The sequence below is a fragment of the Nymphaea colorata genome, chromosome 4 (assembly GCF_008831285.2).
Source record: "Nymphaea colorata isolate Beijing-Zhang1983 chromosome 4, ASM883128v2, whole genome shotgun sequence".
NCBI classification, from domain to species: domain Eukaryota; kingdom Viridiplantae; phylum Streptophyta; class Magnoliopsida; order Nymphaeales; family Nymphaeaceae; genus Nymphaea; species Nymphaea colorata.
The window spans coordinates 19,733,787-19,752,580 of NC_045141.1; the positions used below are offsets into that span (position 1 = coordinate 19,733,787).

General features: G+C 40.2%; 2 protein-coding genes across 3 annotated transcripts; both read left to right on the forward strand.

The window, feature by feature from the left end:
• Nucleotides 1-7,758: 7,758 nt before the first annotated feature.
• Nucleotides 7,759-13,471, forward strand: LOC116252183 (uncharacterized). Its single transcript, XM_050077697.1, has 5 exons — nt 7,759-11,229; nt 11,428-11,688; nt 12,158-12,231; nt 12,436-12,482; nt 12,634-13,471. Exons 1-5 carry the CDS (start codon nt 11,182-11,184, stop codon nt 13,275-13,277), a joined length of 1,074 nt encoding a protein of 357 aa, XP_049933654.1. The 5' UTR covers nt 7,759-11,181; the 3' UTR covers nt 13,278-13,471.
• Nucleotides 13,472-15,057: 1,586 nt separating this feature from the next.
• Nucleotides 15,058-17,480, forward strand: LOC116253314 (uncharacterized). Of its 2 annotated transcripts, none has more exons than XM_031628083.2 (4): nt 15,058-15,374; nt 15,896-15,966; nt 16,171-16,211; nt 16,345-17,480. In XM_031628083.2, exons 1-4 carry the CDS (start codon nt 15,096-15,098, stop codon nt 16,998-17,000), a joined length of 1,047 nt encoding a protein of 348 aa, XP_031483943.1. In that variant the 5' UTR covers nt 15,058-15,095; the 3' UTR covers nt 17,001-17,480. The 2 variants fall into 2 exon arrangements, with proteins under 2 accessions (XP_031483943.1, XP_049933655.1); XM_050077698.1 differs by having other exon boundaries at nt 15,899-15,966.
• Nucleotides 17,481-18,794: the final 1,314 nt, after the last annotated feature.

The window sequence follows — 18,794 nt, forward strand, 5'->3', positions numbered from 1 at the left end:
GAGAAGGCCTCCATTGAACATACGGTCCCCTTTCCAAATCAATCCTTACGTTAATAGGCATTGGACGATATCGTTCCACAAATTCATTCTTCACATTCGTATCTTTCGTTCAATAGCTTACCATCCTACATATTCATAGCAGTCAATGCCTACAATAAATTATTGCTTTCATGACTTCTTATTAATTGCATTTTGCCCTGCGCTTTACAAATACAAACTATACTTTTTTTTAAGCAAAAAAAAAAATGTTGCACGGCATCTTTGTGGTATTCTTAAAATGTTGAATCATAATACCATGTCATTAGTGGGAAGTTGATTACACAAAAATTGAATGATATTGTATTCACTGTTCACAAACTGTTGATGCCATCAGATTCTAATTACCAGGAAAGTTCTAAGTTTTCTAGAATTCACTTCCTGATTATTCATTTCTTATTTCCCACTATATATATATATATATATATATATATATATATACACACGATTAAACGATCATTTGCCGATGCTTGTATGCTCCTTTCACGCATGGTACCACAATATTCTGTTGGGCATCGTCTGATTTAAATCCAGTAAGAGCACAATAATCTTGATCCGGTTCAAGAACTTCAAGAATTTACAACTCCAGAATCTGTACCTCAACTTGCCACTAAAAGAATAAATATACTACTGATGCATGTGTTCTATTGGAAAAGGTCCTGACCAAATATTCTTATACACGTAGGTCCTGACCAAATATTCCTATACAAGTAGGTCCTGACCAAATATTCTTATACACGTAGGAACACGGGGGCTTGGTCCTTTCCGTGGATCTTAATCTTCCAAGCTATCTATTGAAATTTTGCCAAGTGGGTGTCACTATATCAATTCTCAACCACCGTCTTTTACCAAGACAACACGATTAGAAAACTGTGTGTCCTGCTGACACAGATGCATTATTTTAAATTATAAAATTTGACATATTCATGACCTCAAATGCTACTGAATGCTATATAGATGGCTTTCGTCAATGGTTGATAGTTATTGGAATATACTGTGTAGATTACATCCGTATGACCAGTTTGATGCAAATTAAGAACTGAGTTCATTAACTTTTGGAAGAGAAATCTTTGCATGGTGTCGCAGATCAGACTGATATTGGATCCCAACTCTTAAGAATTGAACGATCATGCACATATGACAATCTAACGATCGTCTTTATAAAACCAAGCAGGAGCACGGCGTAGACATTGTACAAAAATTGACAGGGAAAAGAAACGGAAAGAAAGAGGAAAAGGTATAAATAAGTAGTTTATGCTCAAGGTTCATAGTCACGCCTACAAAAACTGCCACTCAATTATTGAAGAGGTTGGTACATGAAATTGATCAACCAGGGGTGACCGACTTCTCTGATACACTTGGCTGTTCATCTGTCATTTTCAGATGGTCTTTTGACGTTGATTTTTTCAACTTTTTCTTCTCCCACCATTCGCAGCTTCGTGTCGGTACAGTGAGTTTAATTCTGGTGAGTCAGATTGAATCCAAAATCCGGACTACAATGGGACTAAGCTTTGGTTTGGTGGAATTGAAATCCCAGCTGCGCTCCCTGTTCACATGCTTCAAATTCAGACAAATCAGATGCCTCCAAAGTGTTGGAGCAAATCATCCATCGGAAGCCTTTCCCTCGTGTTCAAGAGCTTAAGGTACAGAATCGCAGATTGAAACGCTTTATCAGGAAGTGGAAACAGGCAATACAGAGGCAACAGAGAGGGAGATGGCCTTAGAAGATGAGGTGTGTGCTTTAGCAGAGGAGGAAGAATTATGGAAGACCAAGTCCCATGGGTGATGGAAGGAGGGATGTATCGATCCCACCCTGCTGTTAGTTGCAATATTTAACAGAATCATATCCACCTTCATTAACCAGCAGTGGAAATGAAGCTGTGGAAGGAAACCTAAAACCAGATTCAGATGAAAAAATTAGAAAGCATTTTTAGATGTATGTTAAGGACAAAACACCCGAGCCAGATAGGTTCTTTGGGTGGTTTAATCGGAAACTCTACGATGTGATGAGGAAGGATGTGCTTTGGTCCATCTCTTTATTCTTCGACAAAGGGCTTATCCAGAAGCAGATTAACTGCAGCATCCTGGTCTGCAACCCAAATGTGAAATGAGCGTGTCAACTTTCCTTTGTTGTTCCTGCCATGTTAAAAAATAAAAATAGACAAATAAAAAAGGAGAAAAATTGTTGGCACCATCAGCCTTGGACTCCTAAACCAAAGGAGCAGTTACAGTAGAAGTTTCACACGATGGTGATCTTTTGAAAAATTTTCCCTGCATTTGATAACTGCCATGCGTTACCATTCTTTCTTGATAATCCGCCATTTTCATCAGCACCATTAAAGCCTTTAATGTTGCTAGAGATACCGTCATCCTCAACGCATCGTATTCTTTCATGACTTCTCGTAAATTCAACTCTTTCCAATGGTTGGACCTTGATTTTGAGACACAAATTCATGTTCATGTTCTTACTTAGCTGTTCTCAGTTGAGCAGTGGAAAAAGACGGATTCTGAATAAATGGTAACCTGCCATAGACTGGAAAAAGGTGAAAGAAAGTGCAGTCAATTACAAAAATGAATGTTAAAGTGACTGGTTGGCGGTTGCTGCAAGTAAAAATGAACAGGAAACGACAGAAAAATGAAGACATACCTATGAAAAATCCGGCAGTTTTGACTGGTCCCTGAATTCTGCCGAAGAAAACCCCACAAGCTATAATGCAGTTGAAACCATTTTCTTAACGCTTCATTGACTGAAAGTAGGCATTGCCTCGAGTGCCTCCATCAGCTCAAATATAAGTGTAGAATGAAGTGCTTCTGGTATTTTGAACAATAATACTGTAACGCTTTTGAAGATCGGTGAAAGGTCTAACAAAGAACACGATAAAGAAAACTTATGGCTCGTGAAAACACCACAGAATTGGAAAAGCTTGTCTACTATTAGCGAGATGTGAACCTTCCTGCAAGCAAAAGTTTGGCACCACGATAACCAGCCAATGTAGCTTAAGTTGGAATCAACTAATGTACCACTGCTGGCAGAAAAGAATCTGATCCTACATGTGAAGGAAAAAAAGAAAAAAGCCTTCTCTATTTTGATCAGCGCTATTGCATTTCATGACCAGCATTCAGCTCACTTTCTTTCGCTAAGAAAGATGGAGGGCTTCGATAGTACTCATCGACCACCGCAGGATTTGTGATAGAAACATCAACAGTTGTAGTGATGGAATTCCCTCATCACGATTCATGAACAGAGTATAACAAATCATGCATCGTCAGGGTAACGAAGACAAACACCAAAGACGAAGACATTTTGCGTTTCCTAAAGTTCCAAATAGAACAAGTATGGGAGCAAGAGGAGCAGAACACCTGTCCTTTGCCATCAGCAAATCTCAGTGAACAAAGCCAACCATCATCAATACAGAAACGCTGCCTGCTACTGGAATCAACCGCACCTTTGCAGGAGGAGTTGAACATAGGGAGGATTTAACTGCAACTCTTTAATCAAGTTAATGGACAGTTCAGGAATAAATTTTCTCAAAGTTCCATTCAAAAGAGACGAGGGTGAAGAAGCCAGAGTGCACAGTCACAATAGTACGAGCGATATACGACAAATTGGAGTAAAGTGATGGCGTCTAGGTTAATAATTACAGTATAGTGGCAAGATAAATTGCTAACAAGAAAATGAAGATGATGTAGAAAACATGCAGCCGCCGCCTCTTGAGTCTTGAGGTCGACCATGTACAGCAGCGCCAATAATTTCTTGGAAGATATATCAGCAGGTGTTTGGTTATTGCCATTGTCGCTTGAAATCCATGAACGAACCTGATGTGGGTTTGATGTAATATGCTTTTGATTGATCAAACTAAGGATCATTTAAGTTCGAACCTAAAATTTACATCATTATTTTACCGTTTTGCATCGAGAAAGGTCGGATTTAAGATCGAAGGAGGACGGTATGATCTTAAATCCACAGTTTTCGAAGTCCTGAGGATTTTAGATCAGGGTCAATCAAAGCACATCCTTAAAGTTTTACTTAAAAACTACACTTGATATTGTCATTTTGCTTAGCAAAAACTTCTAGTTTAGAACAACCAGACTACGATTTCATCTTAAATCTGTAGATCTCAAATCCTGACGTGTTAAATTATGGTATAACAATGGCAGCCAAATGTTCTCGAGGTCGTGTTTTGTACTGCGGTTTCGAGATGTGAGGTGATTTCTAATTGCCGAGGAACTCAGATCTACAAATCTGATCAGTGGCAGAGCCATATCATACTCACATAATTTGGTTTATCACTTGCTAGTGTCCCTCAGTATTAATTTACTATGTATTAGAAGGGTTTAAAATTTTTGAATGGTCTAAAATTATGTTACTGTATATTAGAGCTGCTTAGCAAAAAAATTTCTGTCTCGACTACTAGATTTGATGCTGCACTGGATTTAAAATCCATGCTGCTAACATTGATTTTTGTTTAATATATCTCTAATCTTAGAACAAAAGCTATCAAAACAGGTAGGTGAATAGAATGTAATTTCATGGTTAATTGAAATTTGAATTCAAGCAGTTGGGTTTGACAAAATTCACATGCTGCTGGTAGTAGTATGTTGAATAAATATTTGTTTTTGAATTCGCTCCGATTCCCACAGAAATTAAGCAATATATCCAAACAGGAATATATTGTAATAGTTGTATCTGCTTTAAATCCAACCCTTGCAATGATTTGATATCCTCACCATCGGTCTTATTCTTTCATTCCAATCCAAATGGTTGGGACTCACAAAAAAGTATATCTTTACTTTTTATGTTTAATATCATAAAGGCAGAAAAGTTGTCTGATCAAAATTTATTAGTTTTCTTTTATTAAAATTTATAAAACAACATTTATAAAATACAAATCCTCATTATTCCATATACCCTTTCTTTCAAAATTCTAAAATCCCCCTTTTTTTTTATTTTTAGTTTGGCGAGCCACCGGTCCAAGCCAGTTCGCCAAACTGTTTGCAACCAAAAGGTTTTCGAAAAAAGAAAAACTCTTGATGAATATCACATCTCTTTCTCATATAAAATATGAAATTAGTTAATAGCTAATTATAAAAAAATTCTTGAACACTTACTTTAGAAAAATCGTAGAAAACAAGCAGCTCAAAATAGTTTGAATATTAAGTAATGCTTATGGTACTGACCATTTAATCAAGGAGAAACTAGATTGCCCATCTTTCAAAAATGCAATTCAGCAGATCATACGCAAACGAGCACCTTCAAGCTAAGAAAATGTGTTAATTATCTCTAGGGATTCCCCTAAATTTCCTCATCAGCAGGAGAGATTTTTCTCTTCAATGTGAGAATCACAAAATAAGATATATTATATAATATCAGAATTTTGTTAACCACATATATATATATAGTCAGTCTCGCATATTATCTCATAGTCATATCTACACGTGCATGCACACACATATATGGTCAGTCTCACATATTATCTCATATATATATATATATATATATATATATATATATATATATATAGAGAGAGAGAGAGAGAGAGAGAGAGAGAAATCGTGGATTCGAGTGGCTCCGGTAACGGCTTTGGATCCAATATCAGAGACAAGGAAGAAGAATTTATTTATTTTATCTAACTCCTCAATTTATGCCAAAGTAGGTTGGCAGCTGCGTTTGCTTTCTTTCTTTCTTTTTTCTTCAAGAGGTAATGAAAAGAGGTTTACAAGAAGGAATTGATCTCTCGAAGAAATATTTTTCACGGGAAAGGCCTTCTCATGCTTGATTCTAGAAAATATAACAACTTAATTATCAACTACGTGGTGCGAAAATCTCATGTAATTTCGAGCAAAGATCACAGCTAGGGCATCTGTTTGAGAACAAGGTTTCCTACAACCTCTTCCTTTTTCCTGCTAACAGCATGAAAGGCCTCTTTTCCTTTGGAAGTTTGCGCTCACTCAGGTTTAATACGAAGATAACAGAAACTTACTGCAACTGAGTTTCTGATATTATCAGGAACGCATTTAATCCACACTGCACTAATGGAGAAGATCACTTGGTTCGATTTAACTTGAGTGGTTAATTGTCCAAGATGAGTTGATAAAAATGAAATCATCAAAATATCATATTATTTTCCAACATTCTCTTCATAGTTGTATGCGGCTTTCTCAATACTTATTTGGCTGCATGTATTCCCAACTGACTAAGTCTTTCCTTTAATATATCTAAATTGGTCTGTTTGCATTTTGTTGAGGAAGTTGGAGAGTTGGGCACGACTTTCCTAATATGTAGCTAAAAATTGCGTGCATTCTAAAAGCATATCCAGAAATTGCAGGATATTGAGGACGATAAATTAGCGAGGCTCGATCTCTTGGGTTCTTTTAGAGGGTAAGTTCACTGTTCAATGGCTAACCTGATAGGAAGAAACTTCCAACTAACCATGAAGACGTCGTGTAGCAGTATGAAAAACATAAGTATATTTCTTACTTGTGTCGATATCTTATTTTCTTTCCTTTTATGAGGATTTTACTTTTTCTTAAAAATGGATTTGCTCCAAATTCGTCCATGCACGACCAATATGTGTATATCTATAGACGGTGCCCATATTTATCCAGGAACGTCAAATCCATCCTTTTAAATTTACATTTCCATGTCGAACCCAGCTATTTCTCTATTTATTTGTTTATTAATGATTAGTAACTTAGCATAGTCCTGTGCTTAACTTTCATTTAGAAAAGCATTTGCATGCCCTTCTGTTTACTCATTTTTTTCTGTCTGTTCCAAGCGTACTTATATATATATATATATTGCTTAATTTTTATATATATATTGCATGCAAATACTTTTGTAATATATATATATATATATATATATATATATATATATATATATATATATATATATATATATTATATATATATATATATATATATATATATATATATATATATATATATATATATATATATATATATATATATATATATATATATATATATATATATATATATATATATATATATATATATATATATATATATATATATATATACTGTCCATTTGGCCATACCTATAATTTCAAGATCAATCAACAACATTACTTTTCAATACCATCAAGAAAGCACTTTTCAAGAATCAAACTGAGGAAGCGACAACAATACATCACCCAACTCAACCGATTGCGCTACCCATCACTTGGTGAGAAAAATAGAGAAAGAGAGAGAGATGCAGTTCTAGGGAGACATTTAGATGACATCTTCATGTACCCTAGTTTAATTTGTTAATATTTTTATAAAAACCAAGTCTTTTAATGAGTTCTAAAAATATGGTTTGTTTGTTTGGGCGACGTACCCAAAAGCCAACTTTTATGAACTGAAAGAAGTCGTGTTTCATTCCTTCTTTAAGAAACCATGTTCTTTAAAAACAGTGTCTTCTTCAAACTCCATTTTAATGACGTCCAAACGCTCTAAAAACTTAGTTTTAGAGGCAAAACCCATGTGGGATCTCATCCAAGCTCACTTTCTTATTGGGCTCCCATTTTCAGTAATTGCTGCTGATGTAGGCCACATGATCTACCACCCCCATTTCTAACAGAAGCACCCATTTCTAACAGAAGCAAAGGAACAACAAAAAGAAAAAAACATTTTCACTACTTTTAGTAGCTTCCTGTAAAACTACTTTCCCATAAAAAGGCTTCCTTCTTCCACAGGGGCCAAACTGGAGCACCCACCATGGCTTGCTTCCTTCTTCCACAGGTGCAAAACTGGCGCGACCACAAGAAGAAGTAGAGGAGTCTGTGTCGAGGCGGAGCTTACATCTCCCTCGACACCGGAGCTTTCAGTCATTAATTAGGACATAGCCTTTCATAATGAACGCGAATATGTTATTGTTTCCGCCATTAACACGGATTACCATTCAAATCCAGACAAGCGAAGAACAATGCACTGATCTGCAAAAGGTATGAAGCTGACAGTCACGGTAAGATTCTCATGGGCCATGCACGCAGAAACCAAGGCCAAGAAGCTTTTGCAGAATCTCATGGCCGTCGATCGCTCTTTGTGAGATGCCCGGACGAACGCTCGAGAAATGAAATTCCACCGCTAGCTGCTCTCGAAAGGTACGCATCTTCATTCCCTTCCAAGTCACTTCCAAAAATGCTCACGCAGCACGGAGAGAGAGAGAGGTGCAGATCACGAAAAGGACGCACTCAGGTAAATTTGACTCGTCATCTGCCGTGATTTCATGGTTCCAAAGTTAGTACGACATTCCCATCAATTTGTCGATAACCCGAAGTCTAGGTGAGAAAGTTCGTGTTTGCAAACACCGTACGCTGTAGGGGAGAAATAGGTATTTTGGTAATTTTTGAAAAAAATATAGACTTTTTATTTTTTTTATTTACATTTTTATTTGTAAAAAAAAAATCTTTTTCAATGTGAATAGAGAGTATTTTAATCATTACTTATACTAACACACCAAAATTCATACACAATATGACGCATATAAGTACATTTACTATGAAAATTCATAGACAATATGGCGCATATAACTACATTTACTATGAAAATTGAGACACAATATGGCGCATATAACAACATTTACTAGATTTGACCTTATTGGATCTTCTTTGGTCAGGTTCAGGAGATGAGGTAAAATCCTGTCTTTACATATCATTTGGGTTGGACTCTTATCAGGTCCAAAGGTCATCTAATTATCATACGCCAAGTCCAGATCCAAAGAGGATTTGAATTCATTTTCAGTACCTATGAATACAGTTTCGTTAATTTTATCAACTTGTCTGTTTTTCACCTACTTTTTGTTGTTTTTTTCTCAGTTTTCGTTTATTATTCTTTTCATTTTTTAAGTTCTCGTTGTCATGTTAATATATAATTTTCTTACATAGAAGACACATAATTTAGTTTTACGACATTTCGTGTTTGTCTTCTGGTATTAGGCATGTGATCTGGTCTGGTGCAATTTTTTCCAAATTTAGTAAAAAAAACTACTTTGCTAAGTTTTGGTATTAAAACTAATTTAAACAAAAAACTAAACAGGATAATGTGACAGTAATATGCACATGCACCTGTAAAAAAAATGGTGAAAAACCAAGCCAATGCAAAATGAGGACTTGAACTTTTTACCATGAGTTTCTTTTAAAACAAAATTACAAAAAAAAAAAACTTTTCTTTACGAGTGATTAATTGATAAAACAAATGTAAGGGACTCCTAAATGAAGATCTTTGACTAAGTCTCAACCTTCTATTTGTCATAGCATCTTCCTTTAAGAGAAAGTGGCACCTCAAACTCCTTTTAATTCTAAAAAGAAAGACATTGTGTGTTTGCAGATTCCGATATGAGATCTACAGTGATCTCTAATACTCAGAATCTCAAATAAGTAGATTTGAGGTCTGACCTCCACCTGTGGGATCTCGTCTAATATATAGTGTGAATTTAAATTCCTTGTTCGCTTAAACTATGGATCTCACAAGTTCTCTTACTTTCAAGTGAGCTAGGAGACCTATTACACAGCTGAAGTTGAAACTCTGATACAACATATTGTTCGCGTAATGTAAAAAGGTCTTCTTTCAGTGCCTTCGAGTGTTCTCCCTTTCCCAAAATCCACTCTCGACTTGCGTCATGGTAACTCATTTTTTGTAGCACAATCAGTTTGATGCTTCAAAAACTTAAAAATCTGTCGGTTTTTGTCATGTCTGTCGTGTCAATTTCCCTCAAAAACAAAAGTTTCCTGACTTGTCCTTACCAAATTACAAAAAGGAATGTTCTAGTATTTTCGACTCTTCGACAAGAGTTGTGCATTTATAAATAAAAGTACTTCAAATATTCTAACATTTTTCACAACAAATGCACATAAAGGGCTAGTTTACCCTCATTATATTGAAGGGTAAGCGAGTTTTCCTTTTCTCTCGAGAATCTTTCTACTTTCTTCATGCAATATGTCATTCCATTTAGACCTCAACATTTACATAAAATTTTGAAAAAAATACTTTATTTTTTCTTTTTCCCGTTGACAACTATAAAGGGATCAGGAGCCTAACCAGGCAAAATATTAAAAACAAATAGTTAATCAGATTTACTAAGGAACTTCACGGAAATTTAATTGCATTGCCAACAATAGTAATATTTTTCTTTCTTGTTATTTTTCAACTTGAAAGCAGAATTCGAAAACTATAAACCCCTCAAGTTCTAAAAATGGCAGACTTTCGCTTGAAGCATTTATTCAACAGCCATAGGCAAAAGAGTTTAGTCTCTATCAAAGACGAAAAAAGAAAAGAACTAAAGGCGCTTGTTTGGCACTCTTACGCAACACTAAAATTATCATTGAGATTCACATCTTTAATTAAAACTACATTAATAATGTCCAGGATGTCGTCATTTCGATTCTCATAAACATTATATTCAAAAGAAGAAGCACCTGTATCCTGAAAATTCTAATAAGGGCAGGTGCGGCCACCATTATAGTCTAAGTTTTTGTTATAGTTAACTATCGTCATTAGCTGCAATGAAGGATTGATAACGAATAAAGTAACTCGAGCTTGATTTGTAGAAGCTTGACTCACACTTGACTTGCTATTAAGCGAGTGAAGATCAAATCAAACAGCAAAGTTGAACAAACTAATGCAACGTACTTAGTGCAAATTAACTTTTATAAGTGGAAGAAAAGATATTATCCTTCAAATCTTTTTATACATCGAGCATTAGCACAAGATAAAAAGGAAAAGCCAGAATTTTGTGATCAGCTTGTGATTGTAACACGAAATGAGTGAAAACACTTCCCGACAATTTTAATTAGTTCATTCTTTAACTGTACTTAAGGCTTCATAAGGAAGCATCACAACAAATTTAATTGTATTCAGTAACTAATTTCGAAAGTTAGATAAGATGATCGAGCAAATATAAAGGTTCGCGTGATGCACAAGAACGTGATAAATTTATTATTTAACGTGGTAAATTTATTATAGTACAGCTTTTCGGCCAGTGCTGTTTTGGACAAGCGGTCGGCCGGAGCCGCGGACGCGAGGCGGGCCACCGGCGCCGAGCCAAACAGGAAGGAATCGAGAGTAAGAGGGCGGCGACCCATCGGAGCCGTCCACTTGTGGAGCTGTGAACGGAAGAGATGTAGGGTTCACCGGAGTTAGATGGGGAGGGCACGCATGACAAGACGCAGGGAAGGGGAGGCGTGTAATGTAAGGACGCCTTTTGCTTGCGGGGGGCATCAGGATCGAAGGGGAACCCATTTCCCCTGATCTGTACTCTCTTTTATTTTCCATTTTTTTTTTTCTCTCTCTCTTTCTTCCTCATATTATATTCCCATAAATTCGTGGGAGAGGAGAGAAGAGAAGAGTTGAGTTGAGCCTCTCCCTCTCTCTCGTTCGTTCGTGCAGCAAAGCAAAGGGATCCGAGAGGGGAAGCGCCAAGCGGCAGCCATGAGGATTCGAAACAGCAGGAGCTCCATCGACGTCCTCGCCGCCATCTGCAGCAGCCCCTCGTCTTCTTCCATGGCTCCTCCTCTCTGCTCCTCCCTGGAGAAGCCGCAGGCAGCAGCACCGGAAGTCGGAGTCTGCTTGGTGAACCAGTCCCCGTGGGATGTCACTCCCCTTGTCCTCGCCTTCTTCCATGTCGACGACGGCCGCTGCCACCGCCAGGTCTGCGACGGAATCCCACTCCCCATTCTTTCCCTTCTGCTTCTGCTCGAGATTGGCGCCACCGCGAGGGGTGATGCAAGGCGACGCGTTTCTAAACGAGAAGCAGCTCACGAACTCGTGATTCTTCCGGCGCTCTCCGCTGCTGACTCCTTTCTACCAGAAGAAGCTCTCAATTGGGTCGCCTTTATTCTGTGTAGCAGTGGCACTGTACGCCATTTTTCACGTCTAGGGCTTTAGCGTTTCGTATGCTGCCTCGTCCTCGCCTGTTATCTTTTTAGGGTTCCGTTGTGGGGAACCCTAGTTAGGGAAATCTCCACTTGCTTCCCCCATTGCTTCCTGTTAACCTATCTGTCTCTTTCTCCCTTTCCCTTTTGCTGTCGACTGAATGGTTACACTGATTCGAAGCTCAGATGTTGAGTAGTTGCTATTGCTTCGTCTGCGATCTTGATTGTTGGGCTTTTTTCTGCAGAAGGCGTTAGCGCAAGAGGCAAGCGCGTCGAAGGAGAGAAACGGCGGTTCTAGATCCGACCATCTTTCGCAAAGGTAAGTGAAATTGCATCTCGTGCACGTCTGACGCGAGATCTCCCTACCCTATGTATCGTTTCTCTTTTATTTTACGATCATCCTCATGCTGGATAACGCGAAAGCATAAAGATGGGGAGCGGGAGAGCTTTTAGGGGTTTCTTTGGCGCGTCCTAAGAGAAGTGAAGAATCTCGCTTCTGATCAAATGCTTTTTCGATTTGCAGCATTTCTTCGTTCAAGTCTGAGTCTGCTGGGAGGGACCGAAGGAAAGGTGGGTTCTCTCTCTCTCTGCGCAAGTTCCTTTCATTAATTCGCTTCTATAGACACATATTATGCATACAATATGAGGTCAAATATTATCATTTAGTTCTTGACCCGTGAACCTTGTTCGTTGGGGGGGGGGGCAATAACATAAACGATAGGGAAGGGAAAGCAGGAAGAGAAGAGATCGGATGCCCTTTGCTTTAAATCCGATGGGTCGGCGCCGGAAACTACGACGATTCATCCAAGCCTGCAGAACTCGAGGAGGCGGGCCGCCAAGAAAGGGGAAGAGGAAGGCTCGGCGGCGGCGAAGGACAGTCGGGGTGGGGGAGAGAAGGGTCGAACCTGCAAGAGGGAGGACGGTAAGGGGTGGCGGTGCAGCAACGAGGCCGCGCCCGGCAGCTCCCTCTGCGAACACCATCTCTCCCAGGTCAGGTCCTACTGCAAGCGACCATCCACCGATTCCCGCGGTGGTGCGGGAAAGCTGCAGCCTAATTCTACGGGAGCAGGAGGAGGAGAAGGGAGGAGAAAGAGGCCCATGTCGTCGTCGTCGTCGTCGATGGGCAGCTTCTATTACTACGCAGGGTTCGGGCCGGCCTGGAGGGAGACGAAGAGGAAGAGGGTATCTGCAGTAGCTGAAGACGATGGCCATACTGTAGAAGATGAAGAAGAAGAAGAAGAAGAAGAAGAAGAAGAAGAAGAAGAAGAAGATGCAGCAGCAGCTGATGATGACGAGGATGATGGGAAGGGCAAGAGTAAGGGAAGAAAGCGTGTGAAATGCAGGTCTCTGAAGTCGTTGTTGTAACTCTTCTGTGCCATTTACTCCATTGCCGATGATGCTTGTCCTCTGTCGTTGATAAACTTTAATTTCGCTCATTGGTGGGGCTTTCTGAGAATGATAAAATGGAACAATGGTTCAGTTAGGCCTTCTGATCTCCCTGCTTCATGATTTTATTGCCGCTTTCTTCTTCTACCTTATAAAACTGATCCTTTTCTCTTTATTTTATTCGCTTATCTGTTGATTAAAGAAAATTGTGGGAATTGGGCAGAGAGCGGAGATCGAATTCCTTTCTTCTTCCAAGAAGCAAACAGATTGAATGCCCTAATTCTGCAAATTCGTTGCCCGTCCTTGTCCACTTCCACTTAGAAAAGTTCACCCTTCCACCTCTGCACATGTCCGGGCTGAGCGCGGGACTGTGTACATGTGCTCCCCAGCGTCGCGTATGGGTCCGGACCATGCCAAGTCCGGACCCGAACTCGAATATGGAGCCGCTTCCGAATCCTACCCTGGATCTGAAATAGGGTCCAAAGTAGGCGATACCAGCAACTCGAATTTGGATTGGATAGCTCCCATGCTCCAAGTCCAACGGAGTTTGGCGTGACAAGAAAAATTCTGAAAATCTTACTACGTGGGAGCCGAAAAATATCCGTCCATTTCTAATTGAATACGATCCCTAAGATCCTGAGGGAGAATATTAAATGCAAGGCCTTGGATTTGGATCCAATTCTGATGCTATATCCATGCATTGAGATCAAATCGACAACGATGAAATCGAGATACATTGGACTTCTCCTCTTGTTTTGCTCCAAGAACATGAGTTACCGTTGACCTGCCAAAGTCAAACCACAATTTATGAAAAAAGAAAAATTGAACAATTGGCCGGTCCGATTCCAATCACAGGAGAAGACCCGATAATGTGTGTGTGTTTGTGCACAAATAAATGTCACAAAAAATAAAGCTTATATATCTACAATATTCTTACTTTTTTTTTTTTTCTAAATGAGTAGCTGCTTAAATAATGTGACTCGAATTATATCTCATAAATACTAATTCTCGCTAGTTATGTTTTCATATTTTTTTCATTCATACAGTTTTTATAATTTTACAATTACTATTCAATATTGGCCTAAGTTGTTCAACATAACTTTAACAGCTCTCCACTAAATCGTGTTTGCATCAAAACAAGGCACTAATAGTCGCGATCCCTTTCGCGTGCAACGTCATAGTGGGGCTGCAAGCTCATTCTGCGCCACGTGTCCAGCCTCCAAGAAGAATTCCAAGACGGTCAAACACGTGGCAGGATTCTGAAGTGGAAGCCCCGCCAATCAGGACAAGGGTGCGCCCCCAGCCAATCAGAGCCGTCCAGTTGGCTCCTCAAATCAACGCCCCAGATTGGAGGTCCACCGTAGTTACGTAGGGACGCCGCTGATGCAATCGCGCTCGAATCCACAGCAAGCAGCGTGCAAGGACGAAGCCCCTCTTTTATTTCCTACTGCGTCAGCCTTTTTCATTTTTTCCATTTTTAATGTTCTCCCCAGGTCACATTTCAGTTTAAGGGTACCTTTTTAGAAATTTTCTTAATCAGTGCGGCAATATTGCCAACCGGAATCCCCGGTTTACTACCTTTTTAAACATAAGCTTGTAAAGGCGGGCTCCTCTGACTCCCAGATCGCGAGGATATAAGAGAAATGAAGAAAGTGAGCGTTACTTTTGAAAATAGTCACAGTTGGTGGACTCTTCAAGAAAAGTTTGTCCATGTTATTGTGTATAAATTATAACACGATCCGCGTCTCCCCGTGTGATCTTTAGAAGCAGTGAAGGGATCGAAGATAGAGGGCAGATATGAGGATTCGAAACAGCAGGAACCCCATCGACGTCGTTGCCACCATCCACGGCGTCCCCTCCCTCTCCGTCAACGCTCCTCTTTCCGACGGGTCTCCGGCGGAAAGGCCTCGCCCGCAGCCACCGGCGGCACCAGAGCTCGGGCCCTGCGTGGTGAACAAGTCCCCCTGGGATGTCACTGCCCTTGTCCTCGCTTTCTTTCATGCCGACGGCCTTCTCCGCCACTGCCAACAAGTCTGCCCGTCCCACCACGACAACAAGGACGGCGACTGCCACCAGGTCTGCGCCGGAATCCCACTCCCCCTTCTCTCCAGTTCTTCTTCTTCTTCAGCTATCGAATCACGCTTTATTGCCGGAGATTGGCGCCATCCCGGGGGATGATACGGAAAGCACATTTTAAATGAGAAGCAGTTCATGGCCTTATGATTCTTCCGAAGCTTTCAGCTGACCACTTTCTATCAGAAGAAGCTTTCAATTTGGTTTCTTTTGTTCTGTATATCAGCAACAGTGTGCTCCATTTTTACGTCTAGGGCTTCAGTGATATGCCTCTTCCTCCTATCATGCTATCGTTTTAGGGTTCCGTTGTGTTACAAAACCCTAGTTGCTAGCTAGGGTTCCCTCAATCTCTGCTTGCGTCCCCATTGAGGCGCAGTACTCGCTCTCTTTCTGCCTGTCAATCTGCCTCTCTCGCTCGCTCGCTCTCTTTCTTTCCCTTTTGTTGGTTCTGGTTACTCAAACTCAAAGCTTTGAGTGGGTGATATCGCTTGGTCTGCAATTTTGATTGTTGGGTCTTTTCTCAGAAGGCGTCAACCCAAGCGGCGAGCGCTTTGGAGGAGAAACACGGGCATTTTAGATCCGATCTTTCCCGATGGTGAGTAAAAACTTCATCTTCCACTAACTCGCCCTCCCCAACTTTTTTATTTGCTTCTAACATTACGATTCTGCTACTCGTTACTACACGCTAAAACAATATCGTTTGTGGGGAGCGACAGGTTTTAGGGGTTTCGATGAAACAAGGAATCTTGTTCCTGATCTTCAGAAATCATTACTTACCTTTCTCTGAATCTATTTGCAGCGTTTCTTCGATTAAGCCATGCGGGAACGACTGGCGAAGAGGTGATGAGATGCTTTAATTTATTCATTTTCTTACTCACATATTTATTTAAGGACATACTGTTATGCGCATGAATACCATTATGATCTTGACCTGAGAATCTTGTTGCTGGGGAAACGGAATGGAAAATGATAGGGAAGGGAAAGCAGGAAGGCAAGAGGTCGAAACCCCTTTGCCTTAAGACCGAGGGATCTGCGACCGATCCTGCCACGATTCCACGGAGCCTGCAGAACTCGAGACGACGGGCAGCTAAGAAAGGGGCAGACGATGGCTCGCCGGCGACGCTGGGCCGGGGGAGTGCTGAGGGAGTGAAGAGCCGGACCTGCAAGAGGGAGGACGGGAAGGGATGGCGCTGCGGCAACGAGGCCAAGGCCGGCAGCACCCTCTGCGAACACCATCTCTCCCAGGTCAGGTCCTACTGCAAGCGACCATCCAACGATTCTTCCAAGCGCCGTTCCCCGTCGATGCCGGAAGGTGGAGAAGGGAGGAGAAAGAGGCCAACAGCACAGTCGTCGTGGGCGACAACGTCAGTGGGTAACGACTGCTACTACTATTACTACACGGGCTTCGGGCCGGCATGGAGGGAGACCAAGAGGAAGAGGGTTTCCGCAATTGCTGAAGACGATGGAACTGATGATGATGGTGGTGGTGGTGGTACTGGTGCTGATACTGCTGCCGCTGCTGCTGGTGGTGGGAATCGGGTGAACGGTGAAGGTGGTGAGGATGGTGGGAAGGGGAAGATTAAGGGACGGAAGCGTGTTAAATGCAGATCCCTCAAGTCATTGTTGTGACTTTTGTCTCCGTGTCTTTTACTCCTTGTTGCTTTTCTCTTGTCCGATTAATTTTTCTGTTGCCGTTCTCTTCTTGTTGAGAAGATGATAAGAAGAAAACGAACAGAAAGTTTAGTCAGGGTTTCTGATATTTCTCTGGTTTATGATCCCTTTCTTTGTACCCGCATCCCTTTTCCTTTCCTTCTTCTCCCTTCTTTTGGTAGTCCATTTGAGAAGGAGCAAGCTAAGTCCAGTAACTTAAGTCCTCCAGGTCAAATTTGGCACTCGCCTTCTTTATGGCACGCTTAATTTGTAGGACGGAGATTTCTTAAGGAGGAGAGATGAACAGTGGGACTTGTTAGTCCCTGCTCTCGTCGATCCGGGAGCTTGTTGCTCGGGAAACACTTCAACTTACCTGATCAGCTCATGAAATTACTCATTTACGGTCGAGAAATGGAGTTATTATCAAGGATGTTGCTTATATAATAAATTGTGATAACTTTTGACAGTCATACTGAGTTGTTCTACCGTATTATTTCGAGCCTCATATTTTGCCACCAGAAGAGTAGCTTTACGAAAGGCGTATGACTACTAAAAGTTTTAACTTTATAAAGTTACTTTTTTTTCTAGAAGCCTATAAGATATTTGACTATAAAGTTAACAAACGACTAGCGAGTTCTCACATTATGTTGGCCCTATCTATGTAATGTACGTGTTGAGTTCAAGTTGGTAAAGTTGCTTTTGATGTGGCATAATGTAGGTCGAAGGGTAATGAGTTCTCATGTGGATCATGGATATCAACATTGGTGATCCAGTAATGGCATTGGCACCATATTGGTTCGTGCAGCGGTACCGTATATATAGGCCAATCAGTTTCTTTTTCGGTTTTTTAAATTAAACAAATATTTTAAAAGCATTTAAAAATAAAAAAAATGAAACAAGAACACAAACCGGTGACTGACGAGTTTAGCTGACCCGATATTAATGAATAAGAAAATAAATACAATTTTTTTGTTCCAATTTTATCGGATATTTATAATTTTAGAGTGCTACGTTGCCCAAGTTTGGATCAAGGGAATGACATCTACAACGTAGAGAGACAAACTTGAGATATTTATGTCCCGGTGTTAGATCTGAATCGAAACAGTTCGACGTGGTTAAAAAATCCCAAAAAACACAATTGACCTTCTATTCAGTATAAGTTTTTCCTACTAAACCCATTGCCGAACTAAACCTGGTTGCATGTGAAAATTTGGATTTGGTTTTGTACTTTGTGCACTGGTCATTAATCTGTCGTGTGTCTGGCTACAGTTACACTCGGTCCAGATCCAGTCTATTTAAATCCCCAAAGAAGAGATTGGTCCAAATTAATTATATAGAAAGTTAGAAACCATGGCGTTTCCCATTTCAATTCCGAATTTGGAATCGACCAATCAATATGACAGAGTCTGGGATCCAGTTTCGACGACCTCTTAATAGTTGGCTTGTAAATATGTTTTTTAAGAGCAATTTATGTTTTACATAGACTGAGATCGTGCCCTCGATACTTTTTCACACTTTCTTGCCAGAAATAAGTCTGATAAATAAATATTGGTGGTGAATCCCGTTTGAGGCTCTACCCTATGTTTCATTTATCAAATCAGTGGATCAGTCCCTTGAAAATTTTTAGTTTCATGCATTTTTAAGACCAAAAGGAAAAAATGAACATGAGTGTCAATTACCATTCACCTTAGGTTGTGTTTGTTTATCACTGCATAGAGGAGAGAGAAGCTCCGTGGGGTTTTCCTTCTGCTCGGTGCTTGAGGGGACGAAGGT

Bases quoted from the DNA above. Each gene is read 5' to 3' on its own strand.
- LOC116253314 (XM_031628083.2), top strand. From the start codon at position 15,096: ATGAGGATTCGAAACAGCAGGAACCCCATCGACGTCGTTGCCACCATC. The intron at 15,967-16,170 runs GTGAGTAAAAAC...ATCTATTTGCAG, and splicing joins AGATCCGATCTTTCCCGATG to CGTTTCTTCGATTAAGCCAT. The intron at 16,212-16,344 runs GTGATGAGATGC...GGAAAATGATAG, and splicing joins CGGGAACGACTGGCGAAGAG to GGAAGGGAAAGCAGGAAGGC.
- LOC116252183 (XM_050077697.1), top strand. From the start codon at position 11,182: ATGGGGAGGGCACGCATGACAAGACGCAGGGAAGGGGAGGCGTGTAAT. The intron at 11,230-11,427 runs GTAAGGACGCCT...TCGTTCGTGCAG, and splicing joins GGGAAGGGGAGGCGTGTAAT to CAAAGCAAAGGGATCCGAGA. The intron at 12,232-12,435 runs GTAAGTGAAATT...TTCGATTTGCAG, and splicing joins TCCGACCATCTTTCGCAAAG to CATTTCTTCGTTCAAGTCTG.